The sequence below is a fragment of the Hirundo rustica genome, chromosome 1, assembly GCF_015227805.2.
Source record: "Hirundo rustica isolate bHirRus1 chromosome 1, bHirRus1.pri.v3, whole genome shotgun sequence".
Classification (NCBI taxonomy): Eukaryota; Metazoa; Chordata; class Aves; order Passeriformes; family Hirundinidae; genus Hirundo; species Hirundo rustica.
Genome location: NC_053450.1, coordinates 38,264,190 through 38,286,674, shown reverse-complemented (window position 1 = coordinate 38,286,674; position 22,485 = coordinate 38,264,190). Strand labels below are relative to the sequence as shown.

The window sequence follows — 22,485 nt, the reverse complement described above, 5'->3', positions numbered from 1 at the left end:
TTTTTTTCAACGAATGGCAGACTATTTCCTTTGGTTTCGGTCACTCTGACAGATGTTTTTTATCATCATTTCTTGCTGTTACCATGTTGTTTCCACGTGCAGGTTGTTTAGTTCCTCTGTGCTTTCTCATTGTTGTGGTTGGGACAGATGGTGACTTACAAGCAGTGATTGGGGTGTCTGTGTTACCATGGTGCCTAAGGCACAGTGCTGCAGTGAAGGATGGGGCACATCTTCACCAGCTCCAGTGGAGTTTACTCACCTGCTTACAGAAGGATCCCAACCATCTCTTGGCAATTTATATCTGTCAATACACAGCCAAAACCAAACAGCAGACGGCCCATGGCTGGCAACCATTTCTTTTTCCTGAGGTCAGATATGAAGAATTGACATTTATAGATCAAAGCTGGATCTTTCTGTTGGGAAAAAAATGGTTTCAGTGTACCCATGGCCCAGAACTGCTGTTGTTCCAGCACAGCTGTCCCATCTGAGCAGAGCCCGGACACAGAACCGCACTCAGAGCACAGCAAACACACCGCAGGTTCCCCTGCTTACAGACTGAGAGACACCAACTAGCCAGAGGTTCATACAGAATAAGTATTTTATTCATGATGTATTTTCTTTTATTTACATTAAAATTTTCTTGTATTTCGAACTCTGCTTGGATACCGAAATTAACAACTTTATGTGACTGCGCACCTGCTCTAAAAGAAATGAAGATAACACAGTTCTTTTTCCATAAAAGAAAAAGGAAAACTGCCTGTCAAAATCAAAGTTGATTTTTCTCATTCCCAGTAATTATCTTTTTCTCTTTAGAATTAATATGAGTGGAAAATGTAGTTTACTATAATATAATAAATAGGAGACATTGGGTAATTAGTAGTGCTGGTATATTTCTAAAATACTAAACAGACAAACAATAAACTGTGAATTTAATCACGAGTTCTCATACAGTTTCAAGACAGGAAAATTAGAGCTCTCAGCTACAGTCATTTGAGTAATCACATCTGATCTGCATTATTTATTAGTTATTACATGCCAAGTGATTCCGATTGTACACTGCCTGAAATCATTCAGAAGCAAGCACGCCTTTGTTTCTGTTTTGTTTTATAAAGAAAACCAATGGCATTGCCGAATGTGTATTCTATCTGAATTGCTCCCTTTATTTCACACAGAAAATACAAATCAGTGGTACTGTCCATTAATGGGACAGGCATCTGGGACAAAGTCATCCGGAAATGGATTTTCAGAGCTATCCCTTATCCCAAACATTGACAGAATACCTTCTTTTGGATATTTTTATCCATTTCCCTGTGGCTGTTGAACTTACCTTTCATTCTAGGATTTATTTCTGATATACTCCCTAAAATTCTGTAGGACTTTTGCATATATAATAAAATGGCTGAAGCATATTTGGTAATATTTCTTTTGGTAATATGTTTATTCCACTTAACAAATTAACAAAACATGATGAAGTTTCAAGAAGCAGTGTTATGCAGTTTTATTCAGTTAGTTTTGTTGGTTCAAGTCTTAGTTTTGGGCAACTTCCTGCTCTAATGTTTTAAAAAGGGAATTACTTAAAATAGTTTTTTTTTTCTTTTCCTTAACAACTGAAGAAATAGAGAAATAGTTCATGGTTACCTTCATTTTCTGCCAGTAAAGCAGGTTTGTTGTTATATTTGTCACTGTAAAAACTAAATAAAGTATTCACATCAGTTGTGAACAATTTGTGCCAGCAAAAGTTAAAGCATCAAAGAAACCTCTTTAAAATGCTAACAAATTTACTTACAAACACCTATATTTATTATTTCATAAATAGGCGCAACAGGTTCCATAAAAAAGATTAAATACAGACACAGTATGAAGAAACAATAATACATAGCCATATGTAGAGGTTATAATTTAGCTGTCTCCAATCTGTTTCTGCATCTAATAAAATATCAGGTAAGCATTTGGCAGTTTTATACATAAAAAGACTTAAATGACGTTTACTAATCAGTACACATAAAGTGATTTTCTTTAAAAAAAAAAGCATTTTTTTAGGCAGTACAAAATAAATGTGTTTGCTCTTTATCAACATTAGTTTTTTTCTCCTAAGTTTTTTTGTATTTATTTCATGAGACAAAGCCAATATTTTTAATTAATATAATTTGGGACTACTTTACCTTTTTTTCTCCAAATACTTTGAAAATATAGACTATCAGTCAGTTGTTTAAAAATGAAGTAAAAATATGAATGTTTGCCAATTTTACCCTTATTGTGAAATCAATAAACTGGAATGAGCCAGTTTCAATTACAATTAGCTACAAAAACATTCACATTTTATACTCTAGGAGAGTGTAACATAGATGCTATTTACAAACTTGCTATGACTGCTACATCAAGCCATTTAAAAAGTCTTTAGTAGTTTCATATAAACACCCATTATGAAAAACCAATGGAAAATCCAGGACTTTTATCCGAGACATCTAGAGTTGCTAAGGCAGTTACTACCGCAGCACTTCACAGCAAAAACCAACATAAAATCTGAATGGTCCAAGTTTCCTTCAGGGAAGAAGAAAAGCAATGTCCGTTAAAGGATCTCAGGGAAGGGGTGGAAAGGAGAAAGAAAGAGAAAAAATGGGGTGGAAAAAAAAAAGAAAAGGAAAGAAGCAAGACTTTTTTCCAGAGTGGGTGACCCACAAGCTCAAATAGTCCTAAGTGCTTAGCAACTTGTATTTTCTAATAAAATGCAGAACTGCCTTGACTGCATAAAGCAATCCATGATGAAAAGACTTCCCTGCATTCCTCAGTGGAAAGGAGAGGTGTTTCAGATTTTCAGGTAAGGTAGAGTGCTTTGTCCCTCTGCATGCCCCTGTTCAAAGAGAAAAAGAACAAATGTGATTTTTTTTTTTTTTTCAATATATTTGAAAAATTTTTAGTTCTATTCTTCAAAAAAATAAAAAAAATCAGGCCCACAACCCCACTGCATGTCATTAATTCCAAGCATATCACTGAAATACAGCAGTATTGCCATGGTAATAATAAGAAAAAAAATCATAGTGACATATAGCAACCTGGAGACCAAAACTGCACAGGACTGGGACATGGGTTGAAGCACTGGTTTTGGATAACCTGCAGTAGTGGGCTAGTAGCACTGACTATCAAGAACTGCTTGGAGCTCCGGATTTAGCACAGGTCTTGGAATGATGCTCCATAAGCACCGTATAAGAAACAGCAACTTTCCTTAGAGGCAGGAGAGCTTTGTTGTATGAACATGGGTGTTAGCCACTTACTGAGCCTCTGGCATATCTGATTTGCTAGCACAGATATAGCCAAAAGGTGTTGGGTTGGCAGGTTCAGGTAAACACTTGCAAGGGGAGAGCAGAAGCTTAGCAAAGATGGTTTAAGTTCACGCACATGGATTTACAAAGGTTTATCTACACAGAGTGGTCTACATACAGGCATATCTGCTCAGAGAAAGCTGCTGGGGATGGAATGCCCACTGCACACCTGGAGAGCACTTCTGGGAACAGTGACACATTGCTCTCTTCCAGAAGAGACCAGAAATCAAATCCACAGATGGCTATGGCTCATTTGACCAAGTCTATTTAAGAGCTCAGTGTAAGCTGATGTAGAAGTCTGTGGGCTGGCTGGCTGGACTTCTACAGGGGCCTGCAGCACATGTCAATTCGTGGTGGTAGAGCACAGAAGCGAAACTGCTCTGCTGAACAAGTCGGCAAGTCATGGGGCAAACAGTGATAGGTCTGGGAAAGAGTGATGCCGCTGTTCAGACTAGTTAAAGTCTGCCTCAGTGTCAGCAGGTTGTAGCAAAGATGTTATTCTGAACTAGTAGCCAGAAAAAGATTTTTATCCAGTTCTGTTTTGAGTTCCAGAATCACTTTAAAACAATGATGCAAGTGAAATTCTCAATTTAACTAAATGTAAAGGATGAAATTGGTCTTTAGTTCTGCTTTCTGTTCATTTGTCTGGGTTAGATTTGGCACTTTGGGAGCAACCAAGAGCTTTTATTTGCCATTGCCGTGGGGATTCAGGCTAAGTCAAGGGTAGGTCAGGTTGGTGGGCATGCTCATAAGGCACAACAGCTATAATTTAAAACTGAAAAGATACCTCTTGTTCAGTCTTAAATGTTTTCAGGCAGTTCCTGGCACAGTAACATGGCTCCACAAAAACCATGCTGCCAGAAGTTGAAGGTTTGAAGGGGTTACTACCTTATATTGTGGACATAGGACTCCTACAGGTATGGTGTTTTGTTTCTGGTTACAATAATGTGTTCTTCATTCTCTTCCATGTATCTTGTATCCCATGTATCAGCCCTGCTTCTCACTGGTGTGGTTTTTCATGACCCAAGCTAGGTATTTTCATGACCTGGACTATCATTCCTGTTATTTGCCTATCATTGAGACATAGTGATCTTAAAACTTCCTTCTTACTCCTTCTCTCTAAGATTTCAGTTCTTGTCTTCTATAGAATGCAAGTTCTCTGAGACCTAGAAAGTGTATGTGCTGTGATAAGGTGACAATAATGTCTAATAAATGTATGTATCAAACACTTGTTCTCCTGCAACAGACTAACTGCTGAATAAATATAGGGCCATCAGAGATACACTTCAGAAACACTGCAGGGAAACGGGCAACAATGCTGTTCCCAAATTCTCTAGCATACTTGTGTCATGAATGTTGCTCAACACAAGGTGGCATTAACTGGCTGCTTACCCATTACTGCAGTAGTCATTATTCCAGTCCACAGTCTGTGCTGGAGGATTTCTGCACCCTGAACGAACATACTCCATTGCTTGGGTAACAACTTGTGCAGCTGTTGATGTTGGATTGATGATATTCTGATAATCAGGCTGAAGAGTAAATCCCTAGAGGAGAAAACAAGTACATTACAAAGTATGGGGAAAAAAAGTAACAAGTTGTGTGCATTAAAAAAAGTAAAAATGCAGAGTGTACTGTGAAATGGTAGAGAATACTTCTTTCCAGGTGTGATTTTGGTTATAAAACCTAAAACAGGCAAAAAATGTGTAGGTGCTTTCTAAGTTTTAAAATCTTTCTTTGGTTTGAGAAATGAAACACTGCCAAAGCGTTGTTCGCTGTTACACAGCCACAGGATGGAACTAAAGGAGACAGAACAGAAACAATTCAAAACCAAGAGAACAACTCAATCAGCACTGGGACAAAAAGGTCTGTTTGCTCCTTAGAGCTTCCATTTAGATTAAACGTAAGCATACACACTAGTCACTAATTCCCAGAATATGCAACAGAATCTTTTTGAAGGATGTAGGCAGCAGGTGGCTGACTGTTTTATTAGACTACACCTATTCACGTATTGTTCTCAAAACCCTTTTTCTTCATTCAGTCACAAAGGGACCATCTGCTGCTTCTTTTATTTGCTCTTCTCTCTCAACTAAACGGAAATTCAACCAAAGCTTTTTAACAGTTGTTGGACTAATGTAGTGAAAGTAGCACAGAATAACTTGCTTTTGAAACCAAAGGGATGAGAAAAAAAAAGTGGAAGTTACAAAGAGACATCTAACCTGCTCCCTGAATTTCCCATCATATGAAAAGTCATAATAATTTTTAGCTCTTTTGATATATTCTGATGTTTAAATATTGTGTTTCAAACCCAGAAGAGCAATTGAAATTTCAAGGCTAGTGTATCTGGTTCACCCTGTACATCCTGTCCCTGTAAAGGAGGAAGAGCTTCACTGGGAAGAGCTATACAATCACGGGAATGTTGTAGGAAAGCAATCGATGTCTGCTGGAAAAAAAACAGACCAAGCTCCTTCCTGGGGCAAGGGCATACAATTCCCACTCAAGTTAACTGGATGCATAGCTACTAAATCAGAAATGGAACTTGTACCAAGATGCCTAGTTTGGAAACTCACTCCTTCCAGCCAAAGCCTACATACAGAATAGATAGAATTAACTCTCATAGCTTTTAGTTAATTTAGTGTTAGTGCATTGTGTGTGACTGCTTTCCTTAGGACAGGGATTTTATGGACAGATTTTTTTTTTTTTTTTCCCCTGCAGGTTTAAGAGGGCAGCCATGCTACTTTTTGCCAAGATAAATGAATATTCTCAGCTTTCATCCACTGAAATAACCTTCCTTCAAATGGAACATCACTTCCTTCTTCTCATCTCTCTTCCTTGGCTGTTCCCTGAGGTCCTGCAGGTGTTTTGCCCTGCCTCTCATGTGCACAGCCACTTCACTCCACTCATCCTGATCGTGGGTTTCAGTCTAGACCATAAATGACTGTGACTTTATTCCTTAATCTTTTCCATATGGAGAATACCCTGAGTAACACTTCAGTACCTTAAATACTCTTGGAAACCTCACTTTGTACCTGTTGACTCCAAGAAACAGACTATTAGTAGTGAGGAGCCAGTTCACAGCTGAATTCTGCATCTGGTTGCCATGTTATTTATATACTGCCTTGCTAATGAGATTAAATAAAGCCTTCCCGTGGTGGGTTTTACACCCATGGGGACTGTAACCCCCATGTTCTGTACACTGCCTTTTCACCAGGCTCTAAACCAGTGTAGCAAGCTGTAGAGACAACCCCCATGCCTGCAACAGATCCAAGGGAAACAGTAATTGAGCAGATTTCCCAATGACTTTAATTGGAGTTTTGTGTAATTAGAAGGCAGAAAATTTGGGTTTGTACACACCATCATCATCATTTTTATACAAAACATCAACCATAAGGCCTTTCTAATTTAGCTGTAAGAAGAAACCAACCACAGAAACACATCCTACCCTCAGGCGCTCAGAATTACCTTTGGTAGCAAATCCCCCCCTGATTGATCAGTCAATCTATCTATCTATCTATCTATCTATCTATCTATCTATCTATCTATCTATCTATCTATCAAGAAAAACACCATGTAGGGACAGTAACCAGTAGGAAAGCATGCAAGTGAGCAGGCACAGAGACTCAAGTACTCATAAAACCATAGAATGGTTTGGGTTGGAAGGGACTTTAAAGATCATCTGGTTCCAGCCCCCCTGCTGTGGGCAGGGACACCTTCCACTAGCCCAGGTTGCTGAGAGCCTCATCCAACCTGGCCTTGAACACTTCTAGGGAGAGGGAGCATCCACAAACTCTCTGGACAACGCTCATGCAGCAAGGAGTCAGTTCCTCCAAATCTGAGGAAGAGGCCACCACTACAATATCCATTCCATTTCTTCTGGAATTAGGATAAATAAATAACTTAGATGTCAGAGAACTGTCCTGTGTTTTAACTCAGGCACTGGGTGCAGATGCATTCTCATATTGTTTCAGGTTTTCTGTGTGACCACAGCCAAACTGGCTCCCTTCCAGCAAAGCATGTGTGCAGGTGTGTTTGGGCTGAATTGCTACCTCTCTTGTTAAGGCTGGGGCTGCAGAGCCAAATTTAATTCTTCTGCCTGCAAAATAAGGTGTAACAACGCTTTTATCTTGTACTTGGCAAGTCTATTTAGTTTATGGCTGCCTGGGATTGGGGCCTGTTTCTTAGGGCACACTCAGGTGATAAATGCTAACGTGGTGCAGGGGTATCTGAGCCAGGCTCCAGTCCCAGAAGGGTCTCAGTGGTCCCTCTGGGGCGTTGAAGGCTACCAGAATACCTGCGCTATGGGTGATGAAAATCATGGTTGTTAAAGCAAAGTCATTTAAGCAACCTCAGCTCAGTATGAAGGACTGATAAAATATGGTACTGTTTAAGATGCAAACAATAATTACTTCAGCTTTTTCATCAACGGAAAAAGCTCTGAAAATATAGATCTGTACAACAGAGGGAAACAGCCTTGTAGCAGGCTTGTGGTAAATATTTGGGTATTATTTATGTAAGCCCTTAACAAACAATGATGAAATAAAAAGTGCTCAGAAAATGAGTGCTTCGAGGTCTAATTAAACAATGCTGAATGTTTTTGCATTGTAATGCTCAAGAGAAAATCACCAACTGTTTTGCAACATGCCTAGAATTTTAAATTTCATTTTCTTGTCCCAGATTGAAATAAAAATAGGGAACTTGATAAAGATTAATTCGATGTCAGGAGGGACATTTGCTCTTTAATTAGATTTCTGTAGCCCTAGCAGTTTCGTTGTGCCACTGTAGCAAGTCCTAAAAAGCCTGCAGCAGAACTAAAGAGTGATCCTCATCTCCACACTTTACTAGGAACTAATTTCATTTCCTGCCTGTCTGGAGAGGTATTTTCAACAGACATCAATGTTTTTGTCTTCACAACTGATTTATTCATCAATCTCAATGTGATATTTTAAACCTTTAAATTACATCCAAATCCTAAAGCATCTGTTTATTACACAAGGAAATTGAAAATCTGTCTGTGTGATATCATACAAAGATTTTTCCTTAAGGTTATAAAGGAAGTTGACAGATATTAATGATTTTTTTCTCTTGACCTCATTCGAAGACAAAGCTTAACGAAAAGGAAGAAGAAATCTGGACAAATACAGCAGGTTCCTGAGTTTGCTGTATATAAAATATATATCAGAAAAAATGAGGTTATTATTTTTGGCAGGCTATGCAATCATCTTGCTGTATACATTTATTTTCTAAAGGAATAGAAATGCCTAAAAGTAGACTGCAATGAGTAATTATTAAAAAAAAAAAAGAAAAAAAAAGGTGGCATATATTAATCTTCTGGTGCTTTGTTATGCATATATACTCACAGCCATGGTTACTGGACATTAAGAATCTAGTTTTGCTTCCTCTACCTGTCAACTGAAATGGGACAGAGATGGACATGGGACTCTCCATCCCAAGCAATGCTTGGTGAAGGATTTTGATCAGGGAAGGTGATGCTTCCAGCAGGGCTACTTAAAAGGGTTCCTTAAGAAGATCTGAGTGCATTAAGGAGGGAGTGAATCCTGTCTCATCACTCTTCACACCAAAGAGCACCGTGAACAGGCTGGATAGTGGGCTACGCTCAGAAAGAGGCACAAATGTCCGTGTGAGTAGAGAAAGGAAAGAATGACCTTGCAAATGAAAACAGGCTGCAGCTTCAACTGAGTAAAAATTAAACATCATGTCAAACCTAAGAAAAAGACTGGAGAAAAGCAACTTTGTATTAGTTAAAAAAAAAAAAATTATATATATATAGTGATAAGATGCTCATATGAGCATTTAATGAAAGAAAAATCACACTCTTCAAATCTACTGTGAGTCTTCCTATGTGTCAAAGGTGGATAAAAGAGAAACTACGGCAGAGTGAATTTTAACTTTGGAAAGTAAAACTTTAACACGGCTCCTGTTAATGATATTTAAGAAAAAGTATAATGAATTTCAGAATTAGGAGCTAAAGAAAATAAGAATCAGGATCTAGTTTAAATCTAAGTATGAGAATAGAACTAATGGTAATTTTTTAATAGTTTAAAGGATTATTTCTGTAAACAAGCACCCCAAAGGTTTGCAGTAGTGACCCTTTTTTAATTTATTCATTAGCTGTTGGAACAGAAGAGAAAAAAGAAAAAATAATCTACTTCCAAGAAGTTACAATTTAGATAACTCAAAATAGAGAAGATTGTTTAAAAAAAATGAAAAAATAATTACGAATGCTAGGCATATGACCAAAATGCTAATACCAAAATTTTACATTGCATTTCAGAACAATTTGGATGCATTGCATCAGCTGCATACTCCACAGAGTTAATTGATTTTAAAAATCAAGTGTTGGCTACCAACACTTCTGATTTTCTTGATGTTCTGCAGTTTTTGTGGATCCTCAACGGAGACTGCCCTTCTCCAGCTGGCAGTCACTCTTAATTTGGCAGCTGCACACATGTAGTGAAGGAGTGCTGGATATGGAGAAGAACATGCTGTTCCCTGTAGAGCTGATGAAGATCAGCTCATTGTCCTGGAAGCAGTGGGAACAAAACTCTTTCGCCAGGTCAGCACTTCTTATCAGTCCCTCCTAAAAGTTTGCATAGAAGAGTTTGTAAATTTCACGCACAATAGTTTTTGGACAACTGTGTTCCTGCCTGCCAGGACTGAAATCTGGATCCCAATATGGTTTTTCTTGGAGTTGGCAGTCCTTCAGACATACTACAAGATGGTCTTTGATATGAAACTATCCTCCTTTTCCTGGAGAAAATGACTGACCAAAAGTCACAGAGCCAGAGTTCAAGTAGGGGATCTGTTGAGAGCAGAGCTTCGCAAAGCCTGCTACTGTTGAGTGTCTCACTATTTCAAAGAGGCATGTTTGGGGGAAAAAAAAAAAAAAAAAAAAGAGAGAAGCTACAGTTGATGATTTCTGCTTCTAATATGCCTCCAGCACAGTCTGCAAAGAAGGTGCCCAGCCAGGTGAGCATGCCAACACCTGCAGCAGAATCTGTTGGCAGATGTACTCTTCTCTTGCCTATTAAGCTCAATGCTGCAATGTGACATGACAAAGTTTGCCTCTTTTGTTCTTACAGTGTATTCGTCTGTTTAATATGAGTAGTGCTGAGGCTTCCAAAGAGGAAAATTACTGCTGTTGCAAGTCACTCTTTAGGGATGTTAACTGGTTTCTGTTCTTGCTGCTTTCATTGAGTCTTCAGAGAGGGTTGAGGGAAGAGGAAGTGAAAAAAAGTTGACTTAAAGGCAACTATTGCTCTGCTTTATCAGAATTCATAGTCTCCCATTCTTCTTGGCTGTCTTTTTATGCAGGAGAGTGTTCTACACAGTGCTGTTTGGGATTGAACATCACATCCAGACATCCCCATCCCTCCTCACTGTAGGCCAGACAGACAGTGTGGTGCCTCCTCTTTCCCCTTACTGCTGTTGACTCTGACCTGCTGGGAGAGCTTCTTTTTTCTCCCAGTGCATCTCTTCCTCTTTAACAAGCTCAGTGATCAGCACAGTGCTCTATTTCAAGCAGAAGGGAAAGCAGAGTCCTTTGACAATTGAGTCATAAAGCAACCCTTACTTTCAGGTTGTAGTCTCTTGACTTTTTGCTATTTGCCTCCTGGTGACCAACCTGTCTTCTATATTCTAACACAGTATGAAATCCTGGTGTTGTGTTTTCTATAATTTCTTGGCTAAAAAGGGTCATACCTAAGAAACTGAGCAGGATACCACAGACCTGGTGGCAAATCATGGTGTTGTTAGTACACCTCTAGCCCTATAATGTAATATGTATGTATTTTGCTATATTTAAATTCAATTCACAAACTCTTTGAGCTGTTGTATGCTAAAACAACCCCAAATATTCTAAAGTGAAATGATATAGATTTTCCAGAGCTCAAAAGCAGCATTACTGTAAACCAAAAGCAGGAGTGTAAGAAATATAAATTGGCTTGTAGATATTACATAGTGCTTAAAGAGACATGTAGATTGGCAGTGCAGCATTTCAACAAGTAACAAGCACCTTGAGTGAGACAGAAATATCTCACCATGGTATCTTCATTAAAAGTCTCAGCCTTTCTGACTAAAGACTATGAGCTGGTAAAAAGCATTCAACCTAAAGTTTTGTGAGTTTAACAGGAACACACAGAGCATTTTTTACTTAACTGTACTTGTCTTTAGTTAATAAAAAGACTCATCATGATAAAGGTCTACATTCTGACTTCTAGAGACCTGTTTTCTACAACCAAGTGTCCTGTATTTTTTCGTAAGTTCAAAACAAGTCAACTGTATGCCACATACCTCACAGATGACTGAAAGTACTTTCAAACCATGGATGCACACACCTTATGCTACAAGCTTGCAACTTGGCAAAATAAAATATTAGCAGATTCACAGTACATTACCTTTTCTTTGGTGGAGAGTTTAGAGTAATGCCTAAGTGTTTATTCATACCAAAATGATGTTTTATATATAAATATGTAAGTATCTAACATCTGCATGACATCTCTTCCTAGCCCCAACTGTACTATTAATTCACTAAATAGAGACAAACTTTAAAATCTGTTCAGGAAATTATGCTTAATGATTCTGGAAAAGTGGACAAGTGGACAAGTAATATCCAAGTGACACTGAAGCTGGCAAACAATCTGAACTTGGAAGACTGACTCACTGTGTGATAAAAACTTGTTGAAACATAGCTATAGATTCTCAACAGGTTGCTGTCACAGATGTAATTTTTCATGTTTGGTAAAAGTATTGCTTTGTCTCTCTATGCTCTGAGTCTTCAGGTTCAACCAGGATTCCTCCAGGCTTAGGATCTCCAGACAGACCCTCCTACCTCACCCACCTAAGACTTCCTCTTGTTAATTCCAGCTACCCAGGCTTGGGGTCAACTCCTGAGTTTCTCTGAGGCTTGAGCATGGCTCTCCTGGAACACTCACACTAACTTCAGGAAAACCTCCATAGATACATGACTCCACATATCTGTGGTCATAAGTCTGTTGAGTCTGTTTTCTCTGATAGTGAAAAATTAACTGGACTAGGAAAAAGTTGTGAGCACTTTATAAGTTTTCCTTCTTGACTACTCTAAATCACTCGTGAGACTAAGATCAAAGTCTCTGGATAAACCAAATCATCCTGAGTATTCCGTGATTTATCTTCTGAACAACTAAGTTTATCAGTCCAGATTGCTTTCAACACTTTTGGGGTTATTTTCTGCTTCAGAAAATTTCTCCCCCTGTTAAACTGCTCTCCCAGCAAGAAGCTATGGTTTGTGTTCAAGTATTCCCAACTCCAAAGACAAATCCTGAGATGAAATGTTTCTGTCTTGGAAAGCAAATGCCTTGTTAGCAAAGGTGAATTTTTAGAGAAATTTAAGACATGGAGCAAGTTCCTGACTTTGTATTATCAGCTGGTACTGACAAGTTTTTTGTCCACAAATTTTGTAGATTCTTGCAATTCCATTCCAAAAATTTTCATTTAATGCCACTTTGCAAAGCAAGATATTATTATTGATAGTCAGATCTCACACAATACAAAAGGAAAGTTTCTCTCATGAAATCAAGAGTTTATCTGCTCTCTTTATATTCCTCTGTAAGCCTCGAATACCATGGATGGTCTGCATTAACTCAGAACTCATCGGAAATATATTGGGAATCAACTATCTAAAACATTCAGAGTAGGGAAAAACAAACAAACAAACAAAAGAGCCCCATATTGGGATGGTGGACACAGCTCATTTATTTCCAGTAAAAAGAAGGTATATCTATTTGGCAAAATGAAGTTATGGGTGTGGCATAATGTAACACACTCCTGTTCACTTAATCTAGCATGCTCAACACAACCTGGGTTGCTTTATGTTTCTTCTGGCAGTTCCACATCACAGTCAGCACAAGCATAACAGCATAAGCTACAATCCTGTCTTTTTCTAGACATGCCTGCCGTTTGTTTGCGAAGTGTGGCTCCTGAAAGCTTTGCATTTCACTATTTCAGGGCAATTCACAGATTTGCAGATGAATCTGTGGACAACGATGGACATAGTGACGAGCACAAACACTTCTACTGCAGTTTTCAATCATCTAGTTAAACTCATTCATTTGTTCTTGCCCTTGAAAGATTAGGCCTATACTATCATGGTTTTGGAACCTGCAAAATTAAAAGGTAATCTAAATCTCTCTCACTATGCCAGCTTCTGGATGACTTCCCTCCCCCCACCCTCCCCAAAAATGAAATAATTCTGCAGAGAACTGAAAAGCTCCAACTTACTTGCTGCATTGTAGGTGAGTGTAAAGCAGACTGGACCTGCATTGGTAGCTGGTTTCCCATGGACTGCTGCATTGGGATGGGCTGGTGCTGCTGGATGTTGAGATGCTGGTGCAGAGGAGGGCTGATCTGAAGAGGTGGCGGCGGGGACACAGCCATGTTTGCTATGGAAACAGTCACTGGCATTTGGTTGTTGGGCTTGGGCGCTATGTTCCTGGGGATATTGGCATGCATGGCAGTGAGGTGAGGATTCATTCCGGGTTGTTGGTGGTAGTGGGAACTGAGGTACAGTGCGGAGTGAGCCTGGGCAGGCCCATGAAACACTGACTGCTTCGAATTCATCATCTGAGGTTGTGGGGAGGCTTTAACATCGACAGGTTCGCTGTAGCTCTGTTGGGGAAAACAAAAATCAGAAAATACTTAGAAGCTACCAAATACAACTGTTCTACCCCCTGAAGTCCGTTTAAGAGCCACACCATAGGCAAGCATTTATCTGCACCATCAAATTTTCCTTGAAATGGAGTTTGGTTATTAGTCTAGAAAAATAACATCCCTTTAACCTTACACTTTTGCCTTCAACATTGTAAAAAACAAACAAACAAACAAACAAAACAAAAAAAAAAAAGGTAATTTGAGTCCTTTGTTTCCTGGTCTAGCCTGGCATTTTCTTTTTCCAAATTTGGAACTGCCATCACTAATCCAATACCTTACACAACCAAGACAACCAAGCCTGACACATTTTTTCACATAAACAGCCAGTATTATTGTCCTCAGATTTCATGGCCTAGTTGAAAGGAGAATTAGGAAGGTGGGTTAGAGCAAAACTCTGTAGTGATTTTTGACGTCTTGTTTTCCCATCTGCAAACCATGGATAAGATTTTTAGGGTCTTTTACCATATACAATGATATTGCTAATAGTTATTTATCAGTTAGTTAATGTGATGAAGAGGCTAAACCCTATCCTCAGCTGCTCTGCTGCATGGAACAAATACACTAGTTGCTGTGCCAGTGCCTTTATTTTGAAATATTTTGTGTTGGAATGCAATCCACGCCAAGAAACATATTACATGCCTTAAGAGAAATAGGAATACTCTGAATAATTTCTCTTTTAGCAAAACATGCTTTATTAATCCAATTCATAAGGCTCTGAAAATTCTCTTTAAAACTTATGGCTATATAAATGTTAGCCTGCATTAGATATAGGGAAGTTATCTTTAGTCTAAAGCTAGAAAAATACTGCATAGAATATGAGACACTGCACAGTTTTCAGAAATATTATGGTCTGGCCTGATTTCTTAAAGTTACTGATAATAAAACCTCTCCATTAACGAATATGAATTTTAATAATACTTTTTGTTCTAATATTTATGACTTGCTACGTTTGATTAAACTCAATTCGCTCAATTGTTCCTAATACATTTATTTTCTTAGATATCCGGAGTGCTAACTGTGTGCTCAAATAAATGATGAAAAAAAAAAATAAATTAAGAATTAACTCACATATGCTTATAGGTGGGAATCATAATTTGAAGTTGTCATACTGGGATTAATAGTCAGTGAAAGGTGAAACATGCTGGAAAAAAATGGCAGAAATATCCCTCTGGAGAAAGTCACTTTGGCAAAACAAGGCTGAAAGATGCATACACGCCCTTATTCTGTGATCTCCGTGTCATGTTTGCTCAGTTTACAAGTCAGAGTAAGTTTCACATTACTCTCAGCACTCCAGGGTCAATGAAGTCTATTTGAATTCTGTCTGAAGGATGCACCATCACTAACAATCCGTTGACACGAGCGTTACTGAAATTGCTTCATTAGATGCGATGATGAAGATGAGAATGATAACTTCCTTTTCCCTATGTATAACTGCAGTTCCATTAGCAAAAACTCCCTTGTTTTCTCCAGTAAATGAGGAAAAATTAAATGAATATGAAAAAATTAATGCAAATCTCTGTCTCTGCGGATCTTCCTAGCTCTGCTCGCACGTGGGCGTACACATGTGCAGTATGTATTATGCGCATGTTTGCAGGATTCAGATGCAGACAGAAAAGCCTGAAAGTAGCTGAAAAATCTGCCATTATTTGGATATTATTTTTTAAACACTGAATTAATGTTCATGAAAACATGGGAAGAATTTTCCCCCTCTCTTCCCGGTGGTATTTTTAGAACACTCTCGTGAGTGTAGAAGCAACGACTGGCATGTTTGCTGAAATTTCAGCAATTCAGAAGGTTTGCTAATTAGTAGTGAGGTCAGGAGACTCCTCTTGGGTGTCCCATGCTTATTACACATTACAGGAGGTGCAGGCTGTGTTCCTTCTTGAGAGATTTGGACGTTTTACTGAGAGCATAGTCCCCTCATGGAAACAGCTTGTCTTTCCATGATGTAGCTGGTAGGCTCTGTGTGGTCCAAGCAGGGATAATTGCTCCTGAAGTGTCTGAGGGCAGATTGGCTGAACTAATCCTCCTGGTGAGGTGAGTACTGCAAAAAGCCTTTGCTGACATGCTGATACACATTCTATTTCATTTGTAACTACAAAGATGTTGCCATATACCCCTTTAACAAAGACACAGGGAACCACCAATCTAATTATTGGACAATTCTGAGTTCACACGTAAGTGGAGAATGCATGGCCCACACTGATAAAATTACAGACATATAGATAATTTGATACTTTAAATGCTGAATTATGTTAAGAGGAACCGCACAGTCTCTGGTCAGAGATGAATAACACACATTACAACTCTGAGAAGAGCTCTGCAAAGTGATCAAAAGGGACGGTTTCAGTCGTGTCAAGCTATGAATCAGCTTCTATATGTTTCATCACCTCTTGATCCAGCAAAAAGCACAACACTTCAGTTTAAGAGCAAGTGTTTTGCTGTAACTTAGGATGCTTTAAGTTATATGTGATCTGAAATCAAATTGTCCAATATCAGTGTAAAACACATCAATATCATCAGTTACTGGAATCTTGATGAATTAACCCATTAAATGCCATTCTCCAGCATATTTCACTTCCAGCTTTTTTCTGCAGCTAGGTCAGAAACACAGATTTTGTAAGGATTTCTGGAGCTAATAAAATAGGTGATGTCAAGTATTTTGGTTTTGTGTTGTCACTTTGCTGTGAAATTCACCAAGAAGCATGTGCAACACATAGGTCACACTATGATTTTGGGCCCAATTGCTGATTTCACAGAGTAGGATGGGCATTGCACTGGTTCAGTGCAGCATCAGACAGTCTTAGACAAGGGTATTTATTATGGGTAAACATTTGAATAAAGAAAGAATAGATTTGACTGTACAATATAGGCTTCAAATGTACAGTTACGTTCTCTACTTTGCAGGTTGGATTTCAGCCAATTTTCTCTTGACTTATCCAAGGAGAAGAGCACACAAATAATTTAAAAAGTCCTCCCAAACCTCTAATTAATCTACCCCAATCCAACACAGACAATTTACATCACTAATTTATAGAGCGAAGTTCTAGGATAAAATTCAGATCTGTGCAGTGGAGACCAAAATTACAAGTCCATACACAAAGGCCACCAAACACTGGGGCTTAGTAACTCCTAAATGCTAAAAATTCTTCTACTAGACATTCAGCGAGAACATCTCCCATCACTACTAGCTGAAGAATGGTGGTGTAGACCCACCACTAGAGGGTGACAGAATATTACATTCAGTTAATGGTAGGTCGTGGTATTTTACACGTACGTTAGAGAACATACACTACGGTGACAAGTTAGTTTTTCATAACAGTACTTTATGTTCCTTGAGTGGCTTATACTTGTTCTGGAGAACAAGTTGAAGCCTTACTCTAAATCTTCACATTCTTCATAGTCTTTGAGAAGGATTTCCTGTGGACCTGACTCTCCTTCTAACATCATCACCAAATACTCGTCTAAATTAAAAGGAAAAAAAAAAAAAAAAAAAAAAGAAGAAAAAAAAAAACAAACAAAAAAACCCACACAAAACAAACAAACAAACAAAAAACCACCCAGAAGGTGAAGACAAGGTAGGTAGGCCAAGGCAATGGAATGGTACAGAGAAAGTATGACTGCCCTTTAGGCACAACACAAATCCACTTCCCACCCCACTCCCTCCTGTTGTTTTACTGAAACACGAAGAAAAAAAGGGAAGAACATTTTGAAATTCCAACAGAAAGAGAGTGAAAGAAGAAGAGAAATAGGAGAAGGGAAGGAACAAAATAAGTACTACTGTAATTCTGATGATAACGAGCATAGTTATATTAACTAAAATTACTGGTGATACATGACCCATGGTCCACAAAATTATTTTACTTATATAAATATTTTCAAGGAAGTGTGTGATGATACAGATGAGTGCTGTTCTTAAGAGAGAGTGTTCAGGGTTGATAATTTTGCAAAAGTTTGGAAAGTGTTGAATCAAGTTCCTTTCCATGATTTTCACCAAACCCACGACTTTCCTTCCAATTCTAGTGCAAGGAGAACTTTCCCATGAACCTCTATTCCCCTACTGTGTTCCAAAACTCCTTATGCTTTATTGCTAAAATAAAGATGTAAATTAGGAATAAGGGGTTAAGCATTGCTCACCTAGTTGTGCTCTTCTTTTCTGAAGGGAACTGCCCTGGAACTAGGGGTCATTCTTATCACACTGCACTCAGGCACAGGGAGCGTGCCTGTTCCCTACAGGAAAGTGACACTGGGATTTCCCTCATCCCATCTGACTCACTCCTGTGGTTGAGAATTTTTTTTTTTTTAAAGATATCCTGTTCAATCTTGCTGTGTTACAGAAAAACAACCTAGATTATGCCATTTTGGCAACCCCACAGCTCCCTTTGGGATATAATTTGAAAACTTTGAAACACTTTAAAAACTCACTCTTTAAACTCTCACCTGTGTATCTGTGTAACCAAACAGCTCTTGAAACCTACACATGGGTATTGATTCTTTTTCTAAATTGTGTCTGCCTTCTGGCTGCTGTTTGAGATATTTCTGTTGGAGCATAAACATCCATGTTGTTGAAAGAAAAGCAAGGACATGTTTTAACAAGGCAATACTCTAAGGTCCTGATCCTTAGACTACGGAATTTAAAGGAGAATTTATTATTAATTCAAACATAATTTGGACTACAGCCCACCACTGTTACTGTTATTTAAGTATTAATGTCTGGATGTCCATTTCATTTTTCATGAAAACCAGGTAGGATGTGACTAACAGAGGCTGAGAATCATTCCAAATTGATGATCACTACTTTTGACCTCTGATCCATAAGAAGTATAGTTAGAATTGAAAAGTACCTATACTTACTTCCTTTGTTAACATGTTGATACAGTTTTTGTTAGAAATTTTGCCAGCAAGTAGGACTACATAGATGTATTGACAGAATATGTATATGGACATCTTCAACTTATATAATTTTTACAAGATTCACATTCAGAATTCTTATCTACTATAGAATAACACGTGGGAATTAAATAGGGGTTTTTTTTACAATAATTTCACGCTAGTAAGCAGTGCTCAACTAACATTGCTTCTTGCAATGTAAAACTAAAAAGTCAGTGTTGTCTCAAAGAAACCAGACATGTTCTATTTACAGAGAAAAAAGGGTTTTTTCCTTGTTCTATTTATTTTAAAAAATTAATGATCAAAGCCTTTCAGTTGGAGCAATACAATTTCAGTTGTTTACAGATGAGATATTATCAAAATACTTCTTTATTAATAACACCAATTAAGCTCTCCTTTGTAGTAAAATATTCAGTAAATACATTTAGAACATTCAGTAAAAGTTCTTGGTACTGCTAGATGCCTATGTGTCCTTTAAATATATGCTGAGAGATCTCTTCAAGGGCAAAGTGAGCCTTGTGGCCAATATGCAATCAACAAACTGTGCTAGCAGCTTTACTTGTGGGCAAACACAATATATTCCAAATTCAGATTTTTAACTTTTTTTTTTACAAAGCCATAATAGTGTCACATGGTTATTTTAAATGAGAAACAGGTGTTTTTCTTTAAATGAGAAATGGAGGTCTGGCATCCTCTCTCTACAGACCAGAACATGTACTATGTGTGTATTTCAGAGCCTGGAAAACGGCTAAATCTAATTCAGGCTTTACATGAATATGTATCATAAACCTACGTAGTCGCTGCACTGCCCCTTTCCATGACGGTACCATGCTCACACTTAGTGACTGGTGTCTGTCCTTGAGCAATGCTGAGGAATTCAACAATTTTTGGACTCTGTGATCAGAGTGAAGGTTACATTCAGGAAACAGCAGTGATTATGTCAGCGGGTACCAGGATGGTCCAGGCTGTGCAGGCTGTGATCAAACTTAGGCAGGCCTGACTCAGCTTAAAAATGAGTTATCCTCAGTACTGTGACATTAAAGAGGCAGAGAGAAGGAAATTGGCTCATATCTATGCAGCTCCTACAAAGCTTACCTAAGCTTTAGTCTGCATCTGCTGTCTTTGCTGTGTCTTTGGTGGAAGGAGCATCTTGAATTGTTTATTCCTTCTCTCAGCTTTTCTGTGTTCACATAATCCTGTCTGTTTGTAATGTTTTTGACATTTTAGGTCACTTCCAACCCCAAGCCTGTCCTTGAGAAGAATCCCTTTTTCTAGCCTGCATGGGCTCAGCCATTTTACTAATACCCCTGTGAAGTTGTTTATGAGAGAATGACTTCTCTCCAGCACTGCTTTCTCTTTCTGCATAGCTCTTTAGCTCCTATAGAGATTCCTTTGATTTAACTCTATCCACTCCAGTAGATAACTCATATGCATATTTGCAGTGCAGCTGCCTTCCTACCTAAGTCACAAGAGGCTCTTAGCAAATGACGTTTCCTATTTTGTTAATTCCAGTCACCTAATGCAATAACAACATCTGGGACCCCAGAGAGTTCAGAAAGCTTTTTGACACATTCTTGATGTTTCAGAAACAAAGGAGTAAGCCATGGGTTGTCATCTATAATTAGTCAAGGTGGCTCAGAAGAACATCTTCAAATCTAAATATACATTTTGTCATCATCTACAGGGGATTGTCATGGATTCATTTAGGATATGTAAGTAAAAATGAATGTTTTATGAATGTAACCTGGGTACATCTGATAAAGGATATGCAACTTTAATTTGATACAAGTGTTTTAATTCCCCAAATGGAAGCACTAGGCTAATAGTGAAATCTAGTTTTATTAACTCACTTCAAAAACAAACACAGTTCTTCTTCAAATCAAAATCTGCCTTCTATCAAGATCAAGACATTTCTGCCACTTTTTGGCAGAAATTATGTGAGAGCATCTCTCAGTTTTTGCACTGCTGAATATCTAGTGTCACATGATTTAGCCTCAAATCAAAATCATGGCACTAACTTAAATATAGTCTGCTCTTTATTTTCAGCTGCAGGAGATCATAGGTTTCCTTGCTAGACAAAATATGTTTGGACTTGTGTTATGATGAGATTAGACAACTGTTTTATAAATACACGTTTACTTAGCAGATACTCTGATACATCACATATTTGCACATAAAGGATTTAATTTACAATTCTTTGAAAACTTCTGACTACATCATAATAGCTCCAGAAATAATGAAAGAATGAAGTATCACAGAAGCATGAAGTGCCTGCTTTGGAAGCTTTCCATTGTAGTTTTTCCATCTAGCTATTCTAATGGAAAAAAGTAAAACATGTATATGTATGTCATCTTTCTGGGATTGTTTTGTTATTGCTTTAAGGGAAATATTGCCATATGCCTTGTAGCACTTTAATAGCTACAAAAAAAAAAATCATGCATCAAACATAACTGTATTTTGTATTTATTCTTTCTCTTACGCTTTCACTGAGAACAGCCTAACTGGTTTAGGAAATTCCAAAAACATCTGCATGGACTAGGGCTCGATATAATGTAGGAAAAGCTGTTCTCAGAAGCAGGTGCCTCTTTGCCAGCAGCAGAAGGGATACTGCTCTCCTTGCATTCAATAGCCAACTTGTTAAAGCACTGACCAGGAGAGAGGACAGTTCAGTCACTAACTCTTGTCAAGAGATATTAAGAATTTTATTCCCAAAAGAAATGTCCTAAACCCCAGAAGCTGCTTATTTCAGGAAGGAGTGAGCCAGGATACATTGCCCCCCTACATCTGAAGCTTGGCTGCTATGAAGATATGCAGTTACAGAAAAAAAATTGTGCAGAGAGCACACCTGCACACACACAGTTATTTAGGAGTTGGGAAATGAATGATCACGGAGACCGAATTGATCTTTTTGCTTTTTTATATGTTAGGCAAGTGCTCTCAACACATACCTATATGAAATTGTAAACTAATACAAATTTTACCATTTTAGTTTTTAGGGTTTTTTGGCTTCGCTTTTGTCCTTGTTGTTGTTATTGTTTTTATTTGGTTTTTGTTTGCTTGTTTACTTGTTTTGTTGATTGTGTTTTGGGTTTTTTTGTCCTTTTTTGCATTTATTGTTTTTTGCAAGTAAGTGAAATGCCTTGATGTATGTCCACTGAATTTTTAAGAGACTTGAATTCCTTAGGCTGATCACTTTTATTACAACACAGGCAGTGTAACAGATACTTTGGGTCCCCAGAACTCTGGTTACAAATTGCTGTGCTAATGGCATTAAGGCAATGTCAGTCTTACAGATATGACCTTTAGTTTTCTTATGAACCACAATTGCAAGATGATGGACTAGGAAAAGCTAAGTCTGCCATATGTTTCAAGAAGCAATTTTACATGTCCAAAGGATTTGCACTGTCCACAAAAATGAAAAATGTCCAATGTGCTCACTTCAAAGTCAAGTGAGGACACCACTTTGACTTAGATACAACATCCTAGTTTTGAAATATGCTTGAGTATTTTGAATCTGAATAATATTCCCCTTGCTGAGAGGTTTTAGCTTCAGCCATAGACACTAATATGTATC

General features: G+C 38.1%; 1 protein-coding gene across 2 annotated transcripts in view; it reads right to left on the bottom strand.

Moving 5' to 3' along the window:
* Positions 1-694: 694 nt before the first annotated feature.
* TOX (thymocyte selection associated high mobility group box) overlaps positions 695-22,485 on the bottom strand; it is a 218,314-nt gene continuing 196,523 nt past the window's right edge. The window contains exons 7-9 of one of the 2 annotated variants that reach the window (XM_040084983.2): positions 13,593-13,979; positions 4,713-4,864; positions 695-2,851 (exon numbers count right to left, since the gene is read on the bottom strand). In XM_040084983.2, the coding sequence (XP_039940917.1) occupies positions 2,815-2,851; positions 4,713-4,864; positions 13,593-13,979 (576 nt within the window). In that variant the 3' untranslated portion in view covers positions 695-2,814. The remainder of the gene's footprint in view (positions 2,852-4,712; positions 4,865-13,592; positions 13,980-22,485) is intronic. The other variant, XM_058423505.1, reaches the window with a different exon arrangement.